General features: G+C 41.0%; 2 protein-coding genes across 4 annotated transcripts in view; both read right to left on the bottom strand.

The window, feature by feature from the left end:
• Positions 1 to 4,620: 4,620 nt before the first annotated feature.
• LOC136750817 (FERM and PDZ domain-containing protein 4) overlaps positions 4,621 to 20,303 on the bottom strand; it is a 114,350-nt gene continuing 98,667 nt past the window's right edge. For 2 of the 3 annotated variants that reach the window (XM_066705915.1, XM_066705916.1), the window contains exons 7-17: positions 18,843 to 18,950; positions 17,889 to 18,020; positions 16,916 to 17,035; positions 15,470 to 15,606; positions 14,943 to 15,069; positions 12,211 to 12,300; positions 11,330 to 11,512; positions 11,086 to 11,224; positions 9,082 to 10,110; positions 7,436 to 8,707; positions 4,621 to 6,742 (exon numbers count right to left, since the gene is read on the bottom strand). In XM_066705915.1, coding sequence (XP_066562012.1) covers positions 5,403 to 6,742; positions 7,436 to 8,707; positions 9,082 to 10,110; positions 11,086 to 11,224; positions 11,330 to 11,512; positions 12,211 to 12,300; positions 14,943 to 15,069; positions 15,470 to 15,606; positions 16,916 to 17,035; positions 17,889 to 18,020; positions 18,843 to 18,950 — 4,677 coding nt within the window. In that variant the 3' untranslated portion in view covers positions 4,621 to 5,402. Of the gene's footprint in view, positions 6,748 to 7,435; positions 8,708 to 9,081; positions 10,111 to 11,085; positions 11,225 to 11,329; positions 11,513 to 12,210; positions 12,301 to 14,942; positions 15,070 to 15,469; positions 15,607 to 16,915; positions 17,036 to 17,888; positions 18,021 to 18,842; positions 18,951 to 20,303 lie in introns of all 3 variants that reach the window. The other variant, XM_066705917.1, reaches the window with a different exon arrangement.
• LOC136750715 (uncharacterized) lies at positions 6,753 to 7,424 on the bottom strand (the record flags this gene model as incomplete). The annotated part of the gene is made up of 1 exon (XM_066705755.1): positions 6,753 to 7,424. A coding segment is annotated over one exon (672 nt), but the record flags the coding sequence as incomplete, so codon positions are not given.

Below are 20,303 nucleotides of genomic sequence, written 5' to 3'. Positions count from 1 at the left end.
CTAGTTAAACAGATAATCACTTATGTATTAGTAGCCACATTATGGCTCCAACTCAATACTGGGACATTTTGATGGCTCCTATAGATCCTGAGATCTTTCTATTTGCCTCTCAGCATGATCACTAACACTGCCCTCTCTGACCCAATCCATTAAATCATTGCTTTAGTTATTTTTGAGGGAGAATATGGAATATTATATATAATATAAACATTACATTTGTCATTTCTTGCCACATCAAATCAAAAACTGTATTCTGATAATTGTGAAAGCCAGGGGAATAAAAGTGCTATTTATTACTTTTTGTAATCTGTGCTTTAAACGATATGTTAATCCAAGCAGAAAGAGTGTCCATGACACAGTTTGTAGTCTGGCCTTGTGAATGTTGGTTCTGTTAATGTAAAAAGGCTGTTAGCTTGAAAAATATATAAATATATTACTCTCTGTAATCCCTGAATCATGTTTAAAGCAGGATGGCAGTGAAAAATATAGGTGATATTCTTTAAACAGTGCCCTAAAAACTCCACAGTGGTTGTTGATGTTACAAAGCAGACTTTATTGCATAATTAGAAAAACACCAATGTATTGTGTGTGCAGTTTACAACGTTAGTGCTGTCCTGTAGAAAGCACCGATTTGACAGGTTTTTATTATTATAATGAAGAATAAGTAAAGCACTTACCAATACTGCACACGTTTGATATTAAGCAGCTATAAACGAAAGGGGAATTTATGTTGTACAGGTTCTTTTAGGGTGAGTAGATTAAACCAACAGAAGCATCCTAACCCGTCAAAGCTGATATTATTACGCATAACTCGCCGAGTGAAGGGCAGCTATGGAAAAACCATAATAGAAAGGAGTTAAATCACAGGCGTGGGTTTAATGGCTTATGGGGAATAGCGTCTGTTCTCATGTTGACAGTATACTGGAGGACAGCAGGAGGAGAAAAAAACAGTTGCTATTAACTTTAGCCATTTTAATAATGGGTGTATTTATTCACATGGTGATTATATTCCCCAGAATCTATATACACACACTTATCTACCCTGTGTACGACGTAAATGTTCTATAGAAGGATTTATCTTCCTTTAGCATTGTATGTAATGCATGGGCAGAGATAATAATCAAGCTGAATAGCCTTTTATTTTTCGTCAATAAGAGGTGGGAAGAATCGTTTTAGCGTTGTGTAAAGGTCAAGGGGCTTCTCTGTATCTATGTATTCGTCTTTTATTGGGTGGTTTGCAGATTGCATGTGTGTCAAGGCTTCTTTCATTCCAACAGAGTTCTTGCTTCCTTCATGGCCGCCTTAATTTGCTTACCCTGACCTTTCTGTAGTCACTGACTGTGTTGATCCAGAGCCCATGCCGTCACATTCAAACTAATAATGTAAATAACCATCCTGCAAGACAAGAGTACTCTGCATGTTTTGATATGCAGACTAATAATAATAACAACAATAATAATAGTGTTTATGGTTAGCCATTGTTATTTATACAATTGAATATAAATAATATCGTGGTGCTGGACAGTAGCCCAGACTGTTAGATGATTGTAACGCTGCCAGAGGACACGCACACTGCACTGGCCCCCTCAGCGCCACAGATGGCTCAGCAGAAGACGGCGCTTTATTCCTGACAACAGTGTAATGTTGGAGAGGAAGAGCAGTCTGGGCTCGAGACTAAACCCCGATCACCAGGACTGCAAGCCCACTTCCACTTCAACAGAGGGCCCGGACCGCCAGGCAAGCCCAGAATCATTTGCCACAAGCGTGGGCCTGAGTCAGACCGGCAACGGCGTTACAAGATGCTTTCTCTCATCGTGCCATACATATGCACCACAGAGCGTTCGTTTTCATCTTAATCATTATTTATAGGCTTCCTTAAAACCTGCTTTTGGGTAGTTTTACTCCTCAATAATAGTTGCCCACCCACTATGTGCACAACTACATAAACACTCATCACAGCAGGAATTTGTTATTATAAAAACCTTTGAAGTGTATGCCACATATATTTTAATTTCCTGCACCTGGTTTGCCTTCACGTATCTAAAGGTTTATTTTGTAAGCCGAATCCCTTCCTGGGTGCCGGGTGGCAGAAATTGATCGGTACACAATTTAACCATGGGGGAAAGGAGAGATCGCTGTAGTTTGTCTTCAGAAGAGAAAGTTAGAGGTGAAAATGGCATGATGGAATAAAGGGAGTTTCCCCTACAAGTCCTTTCTAGGAAATGGTGTACTTTATCAGTCCTAAGTAACATGAACAAATATATATTAGAGCTCATCTGGATACTGTGGACAGTTCTGGGCTCCACACTTCAAGAAAGATATCGCTGCTCTAGAGGTAGTTCAGAGGAGAGCAACCAGACTTATTCCAGGTCTGAAGGGAAAGTCCTACTGAGAGACTGAGGAACTGAACCTTTTCACCCTGGAACAGAGGAGACTACGTGGGGACTTGATCCAAGTCTTCAAAATCATGAAAGGCATCGACCACATCAAACCAGAGGAGCTTTTCCAGATCAGCAGGGACACACGCACCCGGGACACAAATGAAAATTGGGCTTCAAGGCATTCAAGACAGAAAACAGGAGACACTTCTTCACACAGAGAGGCGTCACAATCTGAACAAACTCCCCAGCGATGTGGCTGAAGAGACAATGTGGGAACATTCAAAAACAGACTGGATAGGATCCTTGGATCACTTAGTTATTAATGGACACCAAACAAGCACGATGGGGCGAATGGGCTCCTCTCGATTGGACACTTATGTTCTTATGTTTCATTCAAATTTAAAGGGATTTCATCAGGTTAATTTTGAGGTGTGCTGGGGGATATAAGTGTAGCATGTGTGTGATCTAGCCAGCAAAGAGAGAGTGAGGAATAACACGTTATCCTAGAAACCACAGCAAGGAAATCCAGTCTCAGTTATTAATATTGAAGAAAGGTCACATAATGAACCAGTCAACAAAACCAGCAAAGGAAAATACACTTTTCATTGAGTTAGAGGAGTGTAAGGAAGCAGATAGGGCACTGACTTGCCAAGTAGCATCCTGAGTCCAATCCGACCACGAGGAAAGATCCCCTTCAAGTGATTTCAAATCACATACTGTAAAGAAAATATGTAGAGAACAAAGGGAGGATTGCAGGACACCTCACCACTCAAAACTGAAATCACCGCTTCAAAAGCAGCACATACTGGGCCATACGCTGCCAAACCAAAAAGCACCATCGCTGTCCGTACAAAGGGCAGGCGTCGGGATTGTGGGACAGGGACGACCAGCGCAACACAAAGGTCCCGCAAGCACATGCCACAACAAGGACAATAACAAGTACATAAAACTGCCAACACCATGACTGGAAACATAACAATTCACACAATGGGCAAAAACAGAACGGATGCCGACCGACACAATCCTGGATTAGAGGAGTCTCCTGTGGTGTCTTGGTCAAAATGGGGACACTGTTGCACACGGACACAGATGCTAAGATTTCCATCATGCACGGAGACTGGAGAGCAACTCACCTCAAACACAACCGAGACGGGTGACGGCGAGGAAATACGGGTGGAATCAAAAGGTTATTATTAAAATAAACTTCCATCATATCAGTGGCTATGATCTCAGGCACAATAATTCTTAAAAGCGTTGAATAAAATATAGATATTCATGTATTCGCAAAATGATGTGTTGCCACATGGGATTTATAACCAGGTATAAATAAACATACATACATACATACATACAAGTGTTATTTTACATAAGTTTAAATACTTATATTTGTTGATAGATAAATTCTGTTAAACATGCAGAAAGTGTTGAGTAAGTTTATAAAATATAACCCAGAGACCATTTGAGGGATCCGAATGCACTGAATGCACTTTTTGAGAACATTTACAATGTCACACCTCTGTAAACCACGAAGCATCGTCCCACCAGCTGTTCAGACAATGTCTCTATTGCATTAATCCACAATCCCTACTGTTACAGGATGTCTTGTTTGATTGAATCTGCACACATTTAAACTGTGATCCAATTCAGCGACCATTATTGCCATTTCAAGAATATATATTATAAGACCAAAAGTAATCAGTGGGGAATTATATTTTTGCAGTACTTTTCTAGTGACATAATAATGTTAATTTTCTACAAACACTTGGTTACATTTGGATTTAAGATGATATATAGTTTTGTATTTTATATTCACATCATGCGTATAATAAAATGTATTTGGTTTGTTTTTTCCCCAATTCATCAGTCACTGCTCATGTTTTCTGGCTGCTTCACAATTGTGTAGACAGCAGTAAATTAAATAAACACAATCGTTAATGTCCTTCTTGTATTTCCAGGTTCACATCAGTTGTTTATATCAGAGTAGAGATAAACGTTGCCATTTCTTTATCATGAAGCAAACATTTGAACAGCCATCAACATCTTTATAATATTCATTTGGTTTTCAATGTATTTAAATGATCAGAACCCTTAATAGACCATTAATATAGCCGGGCATGATAGAGCCTGAGGTCCAACCACCATCATTGTAAACAACAACCCTTTCATATGAAATCTCAGCCACATTCTTCATTGACACACATTTCTCGATGACAAAGACAACATGAACTACAAGCAGCAATTCTTTGATACTTTTTAATGTGTTTAAATAATGCTGAAAAACATGGTCTGTAAAAGGCAAGGATACTTTTGGAGGGATTTCTTTTTTGTTGTTGCTGCCGGGGTTCGGGTGCAAGCTATCGATGAACTGATGGTGCGGTTATTTAACGCCGTGTTCAAGAGAAACAGCATCAGAGAGTCTAACGGGTCTGACAGACTCGAGCTCTGATCTAGACACAACGCTCTCCGTGAGGTAAAAAGAAAATACCTTTAAAAAGAACATTATATGAATACAAGTTTTTTATTATTATATATATTTCTAATAAGTCATTAGAGTCCAACTTTGAGTGCTGTATTTATATATATATTATTTATATATCTTTCATTTGGTTAAAAATCACCATTTAAAACCTTGAATAAATGTAAAATGTACAATATGGAGCAATAGTATATGCTTACATAGAGCAGTACCATCTGCAAGACAAACCCTATCAGAGTTTCTCCTTCTGTAATATACTTTGTGACATTGCATTATATTATAGCATCGTAATGCAGAAGCAAAGGACAAGCGCACGAGCAGCCGGGTCACGTTATACCTTCTTCTGACTTCTCTTGACCTCTAAAGGGAGGGATACCCTATATATATATCTATATTATATAATGTTGTACATACTTATTTTCTTTTTACATATAAAACAAAATATACACAGGGTAAAGTTTGTTGTTACAGCAGTTCACAAAGTGGGCATCCCGCACTTCTATGTATGGCTTTGCAAAAGTACAATAGAAAGAGAAGGACAGTGTTCATTTGTTCAGAAGTGTTTTGAGTGAGCGTGTTAGTGTGCTTACGATAGCGGACATGGAGGTTGAATGCCGTGCCAATGCTTTAATGCTGTGGTCATTCAGGATGCCGCCTGACGTCGCCTCTGCTGCTTTTAACAGGCATATATAGTTCATTACGACTTCGTCTACTTTAGCTACGACTTCCTGCTGTTGGATCTCGGCGTTCATCCCTTTCACTAAACACATGCAGGCTTCCGTCAGGGAACAGAGCACGTGGAAACTAGACGTCATCGCCAAAAGCATCTCTTCTGGGCTTTTGTCTGCCATGGCTATTTTCCTACAGGCACTCCCAAGCTCCTTGGACTCGATGGACAACAGCTGTTTGTACTGAGAAAGCTTCGTTTCATGGACCTCGGGTTGTGTGCTGTCTCTCTTACCCACGCTCGAACGCACCAGAGCAATCAGTTCGCTCGCATCCTTTTGGGCGGCGATGAATCCACTGGGGGAAGAGTAAACCTTATCCTTCAGAGCGTTAATCCGGGCAATCCTGGCATTGAAGCTCATGTCGTTGATGTTCATGTCTCTGTGTTGGAGTTCAGCAGCGAGGTCCACGGTGGAAGCATTCAGAGGGGCAGCTTTGGCCAGGTCCAGTTTCTCTCCTTTCATCACGAGGGGAGAAAACTGCCCTGTTGTCCCAAGAGTCCCCGAAGGTAATTGCGAAGTGTAACGCCTGGAGAGCTTGTCGCCTTCGTCTTCATCCTCCTCAGCATTGTTCCCCTTCTTGAGGAAACAATAGCTGAAGGGCCCATGGCACTTCCATGTGCTCGTGTCCAGCTTTGGCAACGTTCGGAACTGCTTTGCGTCTTTGGGCACGGGAAGCATGACCGAAGCTCTCCGGCTTTCCCTGCTGCTGCTTGCAGTGGACCAGCTGCTGGAGTGGCTAGCAACGGAGCCCTGGGAGAAGCTCTTAGACAACCTCTTACTTACAGGTTGGTCAGCTCTCCTCTGCGATTTAGACTCGGGCGATTCGGGAGATTGCAAACACTTACCGCCAATGGTGGCTTTGGTTTTCTCGAAGAGGGTTTCGATGCTCCCAGTTCGTGTGGTGACACTACTGCTGCTCCGCCTCAGCATTTTACTTTTTTGGGGACATTTGATGCTCCCTGCGTGAACGTCACAGGGCCTTAAGCTTGAGGGGGCTGCTGGGACGTGGTTTTGTTTCGGTAAGTCAGCGGGCTCCTTGTTTGGCACATTCAAATCTGTGCAAATGTTTGATGGCAGTGGAATGGCGTTGGCTTTGACCTGTTTAGAAAAAGCTGAAGACATGCCTCCTCTTCTTGCCTTCTCGAGCTCTGTGCAAGCTACACTAGGGGTAGTAGAAGAACAGAGAGAATCGTTAAGCATCTCCCTGACAACATGCTTAGTTCTACAGTCAGCCTTGAACGGTTCAACCTCACCAGCAGGCTGGTTGTCATGAGCCTCTCTGGAGGGTCTGACGCCTCTCTCTTGGGCACTCCTCTTACACAGATACAGAAACTCTTCGGAATCAATACTCTGTTCTAATTTGCCGTCAAGACCGGAAAACGAGCTTCTCCTTTCCTTAACACGCTTTACTTCGAGATGGTTTATGGATTTCTGAGCATGCAAATCAGGAGTCTTCAACTTAATGGGTAAGGTAGTGGAGAAGAAACCTCTGGGACCTTTACTTACTGAGGCAGCCGGACCAGGCGGCGCTACACTTTGGTTGTCAAGGTGTGCAACGGACGATGGCATGCAGGGAGATCTTGCAATGGCGTTACTTTTACTCCTAACAAGGTCTAGAAACAATGACTTATTACTCACATGCTTCTTGGTGTCTTTCTTGCCCTCGTTACCCCTCCAGCTGCCCCCTAAGCCTGAACCCTGTAACTTGCCACCCTGATACATCTGAGATATAGTTATATAATTCAGCAACTGCCTATAAGCATCACTGTCATGCCCTTCTTTGGAATTATTTTTACCAGATCCCTGCTTCGTATAAAGATCAGTGAAAATATTACTCCTTTTGGCTGTACCTGTGGTTTCTTTAATCTTGGGCATCCGATGACACCCATCTCGTAAGGTACCGAATATGGGTTCAGAGCTAGATGCCGCGTGCATGTTAGGCAGTGTCTTCCGGTGGAAAGTCCCGTCCCCTTGCTGATGAAGATCCTTGCTCGGAGGCCCGTGGCTCGGAGTCGAGTGGACTTTCTCTTCGGCCGCCACGTAGCCGAGACCTTTCAAAGACGACTCGGTAAGCATGTGCTTACCGTCGGAGGTGCAGAGAGGGGAATCCACCGGCGTGGCGCAGCTGCTGCTCCCAGTGCTGCAACCGGCATCGAGGGATGAGCACTGGGAGCTCTGCAGGGAATAGTGGCCATCGCTCTGCAGGGAGGACATGCGCTTGGCCAGGTGGTACTCGCAAAGCCTGGCGACCCCCTGCTCGGACGGCAGAGGTTTGGGCTGCTGCTCGTCTGTCGAGAAGTTGGCTTGCTCGGGATCATTGGCTTCTTTGGCTGAGGAATCTGATTGGAAGCTTTCTTCCCGTCCAATCCCCGTTGTGCTGTGATCATCTCCTGGTTGCTCGGCTTCCTTTCCGTCAAATTCAGTCCTGCAAGTGTTAGAGCCCTTTGCCAGGTTTTTTCCATTGGTTACCCCTGGCACTTGCTTCTCGCCCATCTTATTCTCAGAAACGGGCTGCCACCTTTGGTTCTTCTCCCGGAACGATGTCCGTTCAAGGTCAAAGTGGCTCATACGATGGGTATCTCTAGCCGTGAAGGTGTTATACTTCGCCACTGGGTGTGGTTCTTCACTATTAGACTCTGCTTTCTTTGCCTGCTGTCTCTTGATCGTGGCGCTCGTGTCGAACTGCATTCTGGGGTCCGTCTCTCCCAGTTTGCCTTTTCTCTTGCTGGTACAGGAATACACAAGTGTGCCCATGTGCACCTTACTGAAATAGTCTGGGAAGGATTTGGTTTCCATGGTCTCTGGCTCCATTTCAATGTCATCTGAGTGGAGGATCTGCTTGGAAGGCACAGCTTTGGTCTGCAGTTCTGCTTCCTGACGACTCGGCAGGTTGTGGGCAGTCTTTGGGGTGGCGTCGCCCTCGGGAGGAGAGATGGGGAACTCGGTTTTCTCTTCCACCAGAGGCTGGTATCCTTCGGTAGTGGCGACAAACAGACGCATGGAGTTTTCTGAGAGCTTCTGTGCCGCGGCCAGCTCGGAGTTCTCCGTCATTTCAGAGGAGTTTGTTTCATTCCCGGAATCTGAAGACGACTCGGGACTATAGGCCCGTGATATTGCTACACCTGTATGCCACAGAAAGATAAACAACTAATTAATTAATACATCTGAGGCACTTTGCATACATCTGATTTTAATAATAAACCTTTTATTTAAACAAAAAAATATGGGAAGACTATAAATTTGCAATGCATTGTCTTTACATAAAAAAAAACATAAATCATACGAACAAGCAAACGAAATGAAAAAATTACACACACAATAAAACTAGGATAGGATCAATCAAAATGTCAAAAGGAACGAGATACAAATGTATGAACAATGGAGGAAATACAAATGACAATGAAACGACGGTTCTGGTTTGTATCCAGAACGACACATGTAAATGGGAGAAACATTTAAGGCTATCAATGAATAAATGTTACAATGGTGTAAGAACCTGAACTATCGTCTGATTGTTGAACGGTCTGGTCCTCTGAAGCTGCCAAGGCCTCCAGTGCTTGTAAAGTAGAGACGACAGCGTCATCCAAGGCTTTCTCGGTGCTGCTCTCGCCCTGCGTCGGGACAGCATCAATCAGCGACACAGGAATATCATCGCCGCCGCTTTGAACTTTCTCCTCGGCCCCCTTGGACGCCTGGTTCTGCGTGTCTTCTTCGTCAGAGCTGTCCCTGAACCCCGGGGGAGGAGCGGCGATGGCGAGGTTGAGCGAGTGCAGGAGGAAGTCATTATCTTCCTCGTCGTCGCCCTCGGGGGGCGGCAGCGTGGTCAGGTCGATGATGTCGTCGCTGGAGCCCGAGAGCTTGAGGAGCGTTGTCTTGTCCATCTCCCCGACCATGATGTCCTCCTCACAGCTCGCGTCGTCGTCGTCCTCCACGTCGTCCGTGTTCTCCGAGTAACAGATGTCGTGCAGCAAGGGCTCCTCGATCCCCTCGGTGTTCCCGAATATCTTGGCCTCATTGATGTTCGCGTAGACCGCGTGAGGGGTGTACTGAAACCCCTCTCCGTCCGGGGATGGCTCGATCGCTTTGAAGTCCCTGTCGTTTTGCAGAAACCTGTCATCAAGTATTTCGGGGCTTTCATCCATCAGTCGTTCGTATCCGAGGTTTTGGGGGTTGATGCTGTCTATGAGATGATCTCCGAAAATGAAAGACACCTTGGCGCTCCTCGGAGAGTCCTGCACTTTATTTCCAGACACGGACAAAAAGGACTGTGCGTGTTTACCCCCGTTCCCTATTCCGGCGCCTTCTCCTTGCTGCAGGGATTTCTGTGTGTGTGCGCTGTTTAAAACCTCAGTGATATAAATGGGCATGACGTTGTTTTCGATCCCCGCACAGTCTGTGAATTCAGAGACTTTGTCCTTTGTGTCTTTGAGACACAGCTGGACATTGGGGTCTTCGCCCGTAGTGAAGGAAGTGCTGTACGTCCATTCTGAAGCATGGAAGTTGAACCTCCCCTTGTGATCTTGGCCTGAGATTTAATAAGAGAGAGGAATTAATTAGCAATGGTGTACATGCTAAAAACAGAGACAGATTCTTAAACTCACCTAGTGGTTTAAAGAAAAACATCACGATGGTTCTATTGGTTTAGTTTCATATGACTTTATGCAAATCTAAACTAAGTTTACCAAACTTATTGCTCTGGGTAGAGAGAATGTTAAATTATTTCACAGTGAAACAAATCATCTTTTGCCTTCACCAATTCATACAGGGAGTTATCTAGTGAGGTGAGTGTCATTTTGTAAATTAAATTCCTTATTCATGGTTCATCAAGTGACCATTTGTAATTTGATAAGCTTGAAAAGAATGCAAAACCTAATTCTCCCATACCTAATGTGTTTCATTGTCCTCATCACACAATAAAATACTGAGTCATACTGAGTTGTAAGAAAGATCAAGCAGCAATAATCCATATTTGATTAAAAATATAAAAACATTTGCATATAATTGTATGCATGTCCTTGTAGAACATGTAATTAATATATGTTGACAATCAGGGAGATGTATTTATCTTCCAGTCTGTACATGATGTGGTTAACCACAGTGATGGAGTCATTGTTACCCAGCTAGCCACGTAACAGTGTCAACACTGCGATAAAGCCAACACAGAGGATAGTAATGTTGAGGCAACAGAAACAATCTCTCTCTGAAGAGAGTAAATATTCAAAAATCACAATACACAGAATAAACCGCTTTAGCAAAACAAAACAATTATCTAATCAAATATATGGTATAGAAGTATGCAGAATAATAGTTGTGCTTGATGGGTATGGTGCTCTGATGTGCACAGACCACTGAACAGAATGTGCAACGCTTTCCTCGCATTGTCTTTGTCAGGACCAAACCACAACCGCACACAATGCTGTCAGAACGAAGTGTGGGAGTGAGGCAGTGGTTCAGTGGCAACATTAATAAAACCTCAGTCTTGTGTAACTGATATCCAGACCTGCTTCGATGGCTCCTGCGTTCCTGCTGTTCGCCATGTTGAAGATGGAACGCCGCGAGTCGACCAGCAACCGGTAGTACCCGGCAGTTAAGCAGGCGAGATTCATGGCGTCGCTTGATTCCATCAGCAGGGTGATCGGCTGCAAAACACGGATCAGTAGAGACACATGACGGTTCAGCCGCTGACACGCAAATATTCAGCCTCTCACAGGATTGATGTATGTATTTATTGAGGAGAACGTTACCTTTACATCCAGGACGTGAAGCTCGACGCGCACGTTCTTCTCATCTTCGGTGAACATTTCGATCTTGTTGACGTGACTGAAGTCAGCGAGGAGAGCCACCAGGTTGGTTTTGGTGTTGATCACATGACTGATGCCATACCTGGGGCCCACTAATAACGTGACTTCGGTGTGTTTTTCACCCTGCTGTGGGAACGAAGCAAAGAACACTTTAAAAACAATGCAAACCTTCTCCACAAAGTCTTGTCTCTACAAATATATCAACTACGCTCTTATAATTAAGATAAAGAAATGATGCATAAAGGCATTTTCAGTGTTATGCACTATAGTATGAATTAAACGAAAACAGAACAAATTACAGGTCACACCATATATAGATATTTACAGACTTAAAAGGAAACAAACTAAAGTTAAGAATTTATTGAGTGTTTCTATTATTTCTGGGTTTATGTCCATGTTTTAATAGCTTTTCATTTACAATTTCCAGTTTCTACTTTTCAATATGCAGAGTGTTAATAATCAGTTTTGATGTTTAAACCAGTATGTTCGTGTACAATAATTATTAGGACGTTTTGTTTTCTTCCCAATAATCCATCATTTGTATTGCAGAATAGATAGTTGGCCTCATCATAATAAAAAATATTATAATAATAATTACACAGACGATATATATAGAAATGCACATATTTGTTTTAGAAATGTTTTGACATTTTGTGCAATTAAATGTTATTTTGTACAGCTAGAACAATCGTGCAACAATAATACCATGGAATTGACCTATGTATTTGAAAATCATGAATGAAACAGTTTTACAGTTTTACAGAGAAACTGTAAAAGTATATTTTGGCAGTTACAGGTTGGAAACTGAGACAATGGTTAATTACCAGTAACGTTGACTTGAAAACTCGGCCCCCGTACAATCTCAGATCACTGAGATACTTCAGGTAGTGTACCTTCGCTTGTAGTGCAGATAACTGAAATTGAATGGGTAATAATGGGGAACAAAACACTTTTATGAACATCTCTAACATGGTATGGTAACAATGTAATATTCCTGCTCTTTGAAAATCAGTTTTCTTGGAAAATACTTAATATGCAAAAACAATTATAAAAAATAAACAATAACTCTGTACTTCTTTGGAAACATGCCGTTTACTCTTTAAGGATTAATTTGAAAAATTAATTGGCTGTATTTCACTTCCACATTAACATGATTTCCAGTATTTTTGTTTTTGAGTGTTAATTAAAATGAACTGCACGTTTTCACAACACACCCCAGGGATACACACTTCAAGACTTTTGCAGGGGTTCTGCTAATTCTAAAGCATAACCTTGCGGTGAAAGAGAAAGCTCAACAGCAGTGGGAAAACAATACATTTCCACCGCAGACAGAATCTGCTTCAGAGTAAAATGTCAGCTCGTATCTACCCCACACGCCTCATCAATCAGCGGTGACACAGTGCGGTGGCAGAGCTGCATATCAAACAGAAGCCACGCAGAATACTGATTTCATGCTACTGTTGGTTTTACAAGGAGTCTGGAATATAAATATAACCATCCCAATAGGAAAATGAGATACAGGCATGATAATAGGCTACTATCCCACAGTCTGGGTTTTCTAATTATTGTATGTAAGTGAGTTGCTTCCATGCATAAGTCAAAGTCTGGTGCCGTACAGGATTAACTCTGCTCATATTTGCTATTGCTGTGTATTCTGTATTGTTACGTATACATGTTGGATATGACCTAAATTCCTATATACAACTGATTAATAGTCAATACCTTTGATTCAACAAGCTACCAACAAAAGGACAAGGCAATGACTGTGAATACTACACATCCCCACATTTTGTGCCTCCAATAAACTTCCTCCAGTTTTAGCTAGGACAGGAAGCAGTACAATCACATTTAGATGTATAAAACACCTTGAAAAAATGCTATGCAAAGACTGTAGACTTCGATTTGGGGTATTGTCTCTTTGCAGCACAAATACGTTACACTACTATGTGATTAGATCATTATCATCTTGGGTTTGAATATAATCTGCCCTGCACAGAAATCTTCAATCTGTATTCATGTATTCATTGTGAAAAGTGAAAAGCAGCAGCAATAACAATCTATCTACTACTACTTGACTCAGCTGCAGTCCCTGGTCCTCTCCCGCCTGGACTACAGCAACTCCTCCAGGCCGGCCTGCCTGCATCCACTACCCGCCACTCCAGCTCATTCAGAACTCTGCGGCTCGTCTGGTGTCTCTCTCCCCGATTCGCACACGCTACTCCACTGCTCCGCTCCCTCCACTGGCTCCCGATAGCGGCACACATTCAGTTCAAGACACTGACCCTCACCTACCTCTAAACTGCACCAAGCTACCTTCAGACACTCGTCTCTCCATACATCCCCTCCAGACCACTGCGCTCTTCCAGTGCCAGAAGACTAACTCTGCCTCCTCTCCACTCCTCTTCCTCCAGAGCTGATCCTTCTCATCCCTGGCCCCTAAGTGGTGGAACGACCTTCCCACCGAAGTCAAGACAGCAGAGTCCTTGACCTCCTTCTGGCGATTGCTCAAGACACATCTTTTCAGACTCTAATTGTAATTTAGTCATTTACTCTCCTAAGATTGCATTTTACAATGTTTTATCATACTACTTGCCTTGCATTACTAGCACTCATATTGTTATTTTGATTTCCCCAATGCTCCCTTCCCCTTGGCCCTTGACTGTGATCTCACATCTTATCTGCACTGGGCATTTACAATCCAGGTTGTAAGACCTCATATATTGTATACACTTGTGTAAATTTAAATTTGTAGAATGTATTATGGTTTGAATTTCACTGTATTATGTAAATTTGAATTTAAATTTTGAACTCTGTATTGTGCTTATTTTGTAAGTTGCCCTAGATAAGGGGTCTGCCAAGAAATAAATAATAATAATAATAATCTCTCATTGATAACGGCTTCATCCAGGACACTGTCGCAGAGAGCTGGAGTCGAACCCAGCACTGACACCAGTCTATCGCTGGGCTGCACGAACACCCGGAGAAATCAGAATCGCTGCGCCACCGTGCTGCCCAGTTATCACCACTATCATCACAACAACATGCTTGAAACAGCTGAAGGGTTAAATTATTAAACATTCAAAACTGAGCTACTTTGTTATTATCATAGTTAATATTCATATAAATTCATATGGATAGTTCATGTAGATTCTAACAGGCTATTACACACTACATTTCAAATATGAAATTGAATAGTAAAACAGCAATTAAATTGAATGTAAGCATTACTTATTTGAAGTGTTTGAGGGACATGTTCTGAAATGCTTTGCAAGACCACTAGGTGTCTCTCTATCAACATCATAATCCAAGCCCGTGTTTTGTGTAGTGTTGAGAATGTCAACGAAGTTTTAAATAATCAATGCTGAACCTTCTGGCCAAAACATAATCCATGTGTATGTGTATCTACATTACATAATTAAGTCAATCTAAAATATTAAAAATAGACAAAGACAGATAGATACTTTTGTTATGCCAGGATGCTGCTTCTTACACAAAATATATTATACCAATGTGGAATTTAACAAAATGTATGTCACATAAAAAAGACAATATTTACCTTCTTGCCGGGAGGAACCAGGTTCTGATTAGTTTTCAGAATGTGTGTCAGAGCTTTCTTGATGTTTTTCTCCTTCATGCTGGACAGCACGGCGGGGGGGAGGAATGTGGCCAGCCCCCATTCTTTCCTGCAGATCAAATCCCACAAAATCAGTTCCTTTGTTTTGGAATGTTGGCCATAATTGCAAAATCATAATTTCATATCAAAATCAGTTATTGTGAGGTGAACCTACAAATGCTTAATTGGATATTGGTATTAATGATTATCAAAATCAAATATAAATTCAGTAATTTACTATATGTGTTTGAACAGCAGTATTATGTTGAATGTTACAAATATAGATGCTTTGCTTGAGTGTAATGGATATACATGTAATGGAATACAATTATTGTCAGTTTATTTGCATTGGGGTGATTGCAGTGAACCAACGTCTGTGAAGACTTGTCCAGGTTTTTTCTTTAGGAAACTAATCAAGGGAGGGAAGTACGACAACAGTTACAGCGTCTCGACTTGGACTGAAAACTCACTCGATGTACTTCAGAGAGACCTTCTGCGTCTGCTTGGTGGTGACGGTTAAAATGTACATCTGTAACGCAGCGAGCCTCAACGCCGTGTCGTACTTCAGCTCGGAGCCAAACCGCTCCTGAACCACATCGTTACAGCTCTGCCAGGAAGATAAGGGGTTGGGGGGGAGATTTAAAAAAAATAATTAATAACTTCAGAGGAAATGGAGACTGATCAGAAAAGAGATGTTTCCTGGTCACCCCATTGGTGGATTGGAGTTTATATTTCTTCCAATGGAAACTAACAGTTGGGTCACCTGTGTATTAATGTATGGTTATGTAGGAAACTTGAGGAAAAGTAAATAATTTGTTTTTAAAAAAGAAAACAAGGTAAGCGTAGTGGTTTCAGAGTGGATTTTAGGGAATCCCTACTCTAACACACTTTGTATCTTTTTGTTTAACATGTTCTAAACCTTTCTGATTAAAATGGTTAATACAGGGATGACTTTTCCAGTTCCTTTAAAATATGACATATGAAACATGATTTCCATTTTTTTTTCTGCAATAAATCAATGTAATTGAGATGCACAGAAGACAAATCATTTGACAAAGCACGTCTTCTTGGGTCGGCTAAATTGTGCTGGAGCATTTGAAATGATAGATCGATGCTCTGAATGGCCAATCAAACTGTGCCCGACATTAATAATGAGCACACAAAACAACTACACATTATTTCAAGACAAATTACTCAACAAATACTACATCATTTTATATATAAAGAAGCCCATATTATATGTTTTGGCAAAAACTAATTGTTAAAAAAAAATGAAAATAAAAAATATAACTTTTCTGGTTTCCTTTGTGTTTGCTATTTTCACATGAGATTAGGTTAATGGGAACACTAGCAGAAAACTGCACGGCTGAAATGAAGGTGTAGTTTCTGGGGAACTGCCCTACCATGTAGGTTCAAGCCCATTTGTACAAATGTGGTTAGTATGAAGTTATTGACTCAGGCACTGAAATTGAACACATTCTCACTAGGTTGGCAGCTGTAATCTTAAATAGGAAATAATAAAATCTTAAAATCACCATTTCACAATAACAGCTGCAGGTCACACATTAGTCTGCCGTTATGCGCATTAGCCCCCCTCCGTGTTGTACATCTGGATTTAAAGAGTTTTACATTCAAACATTCTAGCCCTGTTTAAATGGGCATGTCCAGATAGATGCACAGTTCTGCCTGTTTTCATTATTTGTTAATATCAGTTCAAGGTTTACTACCGGCAGTAATTCCACTTGAGGCCGATGCTGTTTGTCAATTATGTTTCCTGCCTCTCGGGTGCGCACGGCAGTAAAATAAATCTAGAACGCCCTAAGTCATAATGTCTCCAGAAATGTCCCCCCCCTCCCCAAACATAAAGGACAGTATTTACAGCTCTGGCAGGAAAGGCCACCCGTTCGATGACATACCTGCACGTAAAGGTATTCGAAAGCCACGGCATCCCTTCTCAGCAGGTCAATGGGGTCCTTTGGAACAAAGCTAATCCTGAAAAAGCATTTCATCTTATGTGATCCTGGCCTTTGTGTCACCTGAGGAGATACAATCAGACAGAAAGTTTACAACAAAAAACAAACAAACAACGCAAATATAAAGAACAACCATAGACATTTCACGAGAAAGTTGCGAAAAATGCTGCGGAAATCATTTTAACATTCGACTGAATATTAAAACAAAGTCTGTTATCTGAAAGGCAGCCCGCCAGGTTTATTTAGGGAGTGATACAGTTGTGGAATATTAATAATGGAAACTGAACCCCTGTGAACTTTTACATATCCATTAAAATGGTAAATAATGACACATTTTAATGGCACTGCTAACTGTAATAAATCAAACCCTTAGTGGTCCTCTTGAAACACTGTATGAATACTGAGCAGGGCTTTTATCAATCTCCCCTAAAGCACAAGGTTGGAATGGGGTTCTTGGAAGTATTTTTACTGATGAGGTAACTTTTCATAGGCTATTATGTGGACAGTGTTTGATACAATTGTTACCATGTTCTCTTGATCAATTTCTATTGACAGAAACAGAGTCTCCGTTTGTCGTCCATATTTGTCCAGTGAAGAATGTTGCATATTAGATTTTTTTATTGTACCTGCATGTTTCATGTTGCAATGGCTGCAAATGCCATATATTAAATTATTCCTCCCTCTCTCTCTCTCTCTCTCTCTCTCTCTCTCTCTCTCTCTCTCTCTCACTAACTCACTCTTAAATATTAAGCTGGACTCAAAGCAGAAATGTAAAAACATGATTTTGCAAAAGGGTTAGATTACAATGATAAATCCTTGAAAGCCTTTAAATACACCTGAACTACTAGAGTACAACAATCATTGTACATGTGTAGGATACATCCAAGCTCACAGAAATGCTGTTGTCAGAGCTCACCTGAGTTAACATTTCTTGTTCGTGAAGTAAGAGCAGCTTGCTTCCGGACCCTTCTGTCCGCTGCTCGAGCATCAGTGAGAAATGCTCGATACACTTGATCGACAGCTTCTCTTGAAGAGTCAGGATAACATCCTTCAACAAGGAAATCTTTATTAATGTTTAGAAACATCCACCGGAATGTCATACAGGGATAAGCAGTACTTTTCTCCCTGTAAACATCGGTGCCCCGTGTGTAGTGATTAAAAACGCAGCCTTTCTCAGAACATTTTAACACAAATGCCACATTTCCAAGAAAGAAACGACTTCACATGAACTTCTGTGAACTGTTATTTTTATGGGGTTCAACACAGTTTGTTGCCGAACATTTTGTGAAGCTGATTTGATTATTTGTTTGTTTTGCATTATATATGCTTGATGTGATGCATTATGGGTGAGGCCTGAGCTAGTGTCCTTAGTTTTGGCAGCAGATGTTCTGTGAAGTCTGCCAGGCACAAAGCCAAGCCCTCCTGTTTGCCTTTTCTTTCACAGAGGCTTAATTAAGCTAAAACTACACTGACTGTATGCGAGTTCCACCTTTGTGTCCTTAAAATTGCTGGCAGTGGTTTTGATTATGCCACTAATTAATTAAAAGCTCCAAGGAGTGGGGAAAGGGTCAGTTTAGTCACAAAACTGAAGCCATGCCAGGACTGAGAATGAATAAAAGAAAACTAGAAATCTATAGCATAAATTATATTATATAACTAACTGTTGTTATAGCGGACAACAGTGGGTTGTATTTTAGTTCAAAGTCAACCTCTTTTGTTTTGGGAGATTTATGAATACACAATGTACCTTTAATGGTGGCAGTCTAACAAAATGTGCCAAGATATATCTCTGTGTCCCTCACTGGCAATATTTGTTGTGATTATACTGCCAAGACAATGAAAGGCTTGATATTATAGCTAATTAACATACCTTAATTGAAGTGTTGCTGTCAAATCTGAAAGACTTGGTTTGTCCATTTTCAAGATACACCTTCAGAACATTTGGCATGAAAAGAAGAGAGTTATCCTTGACAGTGTCCTAGAAAATGAAAGGAACTTCTTAAATAGTTATGTTGTTCAAAAGGCACTTACTAGCAGTGTCTGATTTACTAACATCTTATATTTTAGCTACACAACTTGTCAAAGCTGGAATCTATTAAGTAAAAAAGATACAATAACTACACATAAAGGCTAACTCAGGACTACATAACATTGAACAAAAAGTTTCTACCTCGCTGCTGTGATTGTATTTCATGATTATATAATACAATGTTCAGAAGTGTTGCAGTTTATTTGTTTTCCTGAAGGATGATTTAATTCTTCACAGAGCTACACACATTTATAAAAAGAAGGCTAAATGCAAACACATAAACACACGTAAGATTATAGACTGAATCTGAATTGCTTACAAATATAACTAATGTTTGTATCAAGAGATGGAGAAAGATATGTAAAGTATGTTAAGACATTGGGAAGCTGTCTCATACATTCATACAAACATACATACAGGGCATTCATAAATCACACAACATCGCCAGGTGTGGCATAAGGGTGTGGAGAATGTAATTCAAATGTTAGATGATATGGTGAGCAATAAATATGTAATAGACCAACATAAGTGTCCTGAACCCCGATCACATGTTAATAGGCTGAGGACAATTATCATGTGACTGTGGAGTGAGTCTAACTCAGTGTCCCGTGTCATGGTATAATTACTGATGTGTCAGTAATGACCAATCATCCATCGCCTTCGTTACTCTCTACGTGTTAACTGCCAACATGTATTTCCTGAAAGCTATGAATGACAGACAGCAAAGCACCAGATAAAAGAGGACCTCCATCTTTTGTGATCTATTCTTTAAAATATCATTCCTTCATTCTTGAGAAAGAGAGATTTTAACAGTGTTGAAAGGGAATCAGTAATTACTAATACACTAAGCTGCATTTGGGATGGTACATTTCCGTCTCAAAATGGTACAAAATGGTCTGACAACAAGCAAATTGGATAATTTTATGTTATTATTATTTAATAAAGGGAGTTTTGAAAACAATCCATGCATTTACATATCTGTGAATGTGGACCATGCTTGAAGAAGCATTAGTACCTAATCAAAGATAAAATAAAGAAAGAGTCCTGCTACAGTTCAGCACATCCTGTTGGGATCATTTAATTTACATGCACAACTACACTGACAATTTAGAGATACTGTGTTTATGTAATGCCTATTCACAGGGCAAGGAAATATCCTCTTTTCATTCTTGTACTACAGCCTGATACAGACGAGCATCATAAAGCATGCCTGCCTCTCTCAATCTCACTGACGTGCTTAGGTTTATTTCGTTGTAATCAGATCATAAATAATTAAAATAATATGTGATTTTAGCTGAATAA

The sequence above is a fragment of the Amia ocellicauda genome, chromosome 6, assembly GCF_036373705.1.
Source record: "Amia ocellicauda isolate fAmiCal2 chromosome 6, fAmiCal2.hap1, whole genome shotgun sequence".
NCBI lineage: Eukaryota > Metazoa > Chordata > Actinopteri > Amiiformes > Amiidae > Amia > Amia ocellicauda.
This window is presented reverse-complemented; position numbering and strand designations above follow the sequence as displayed.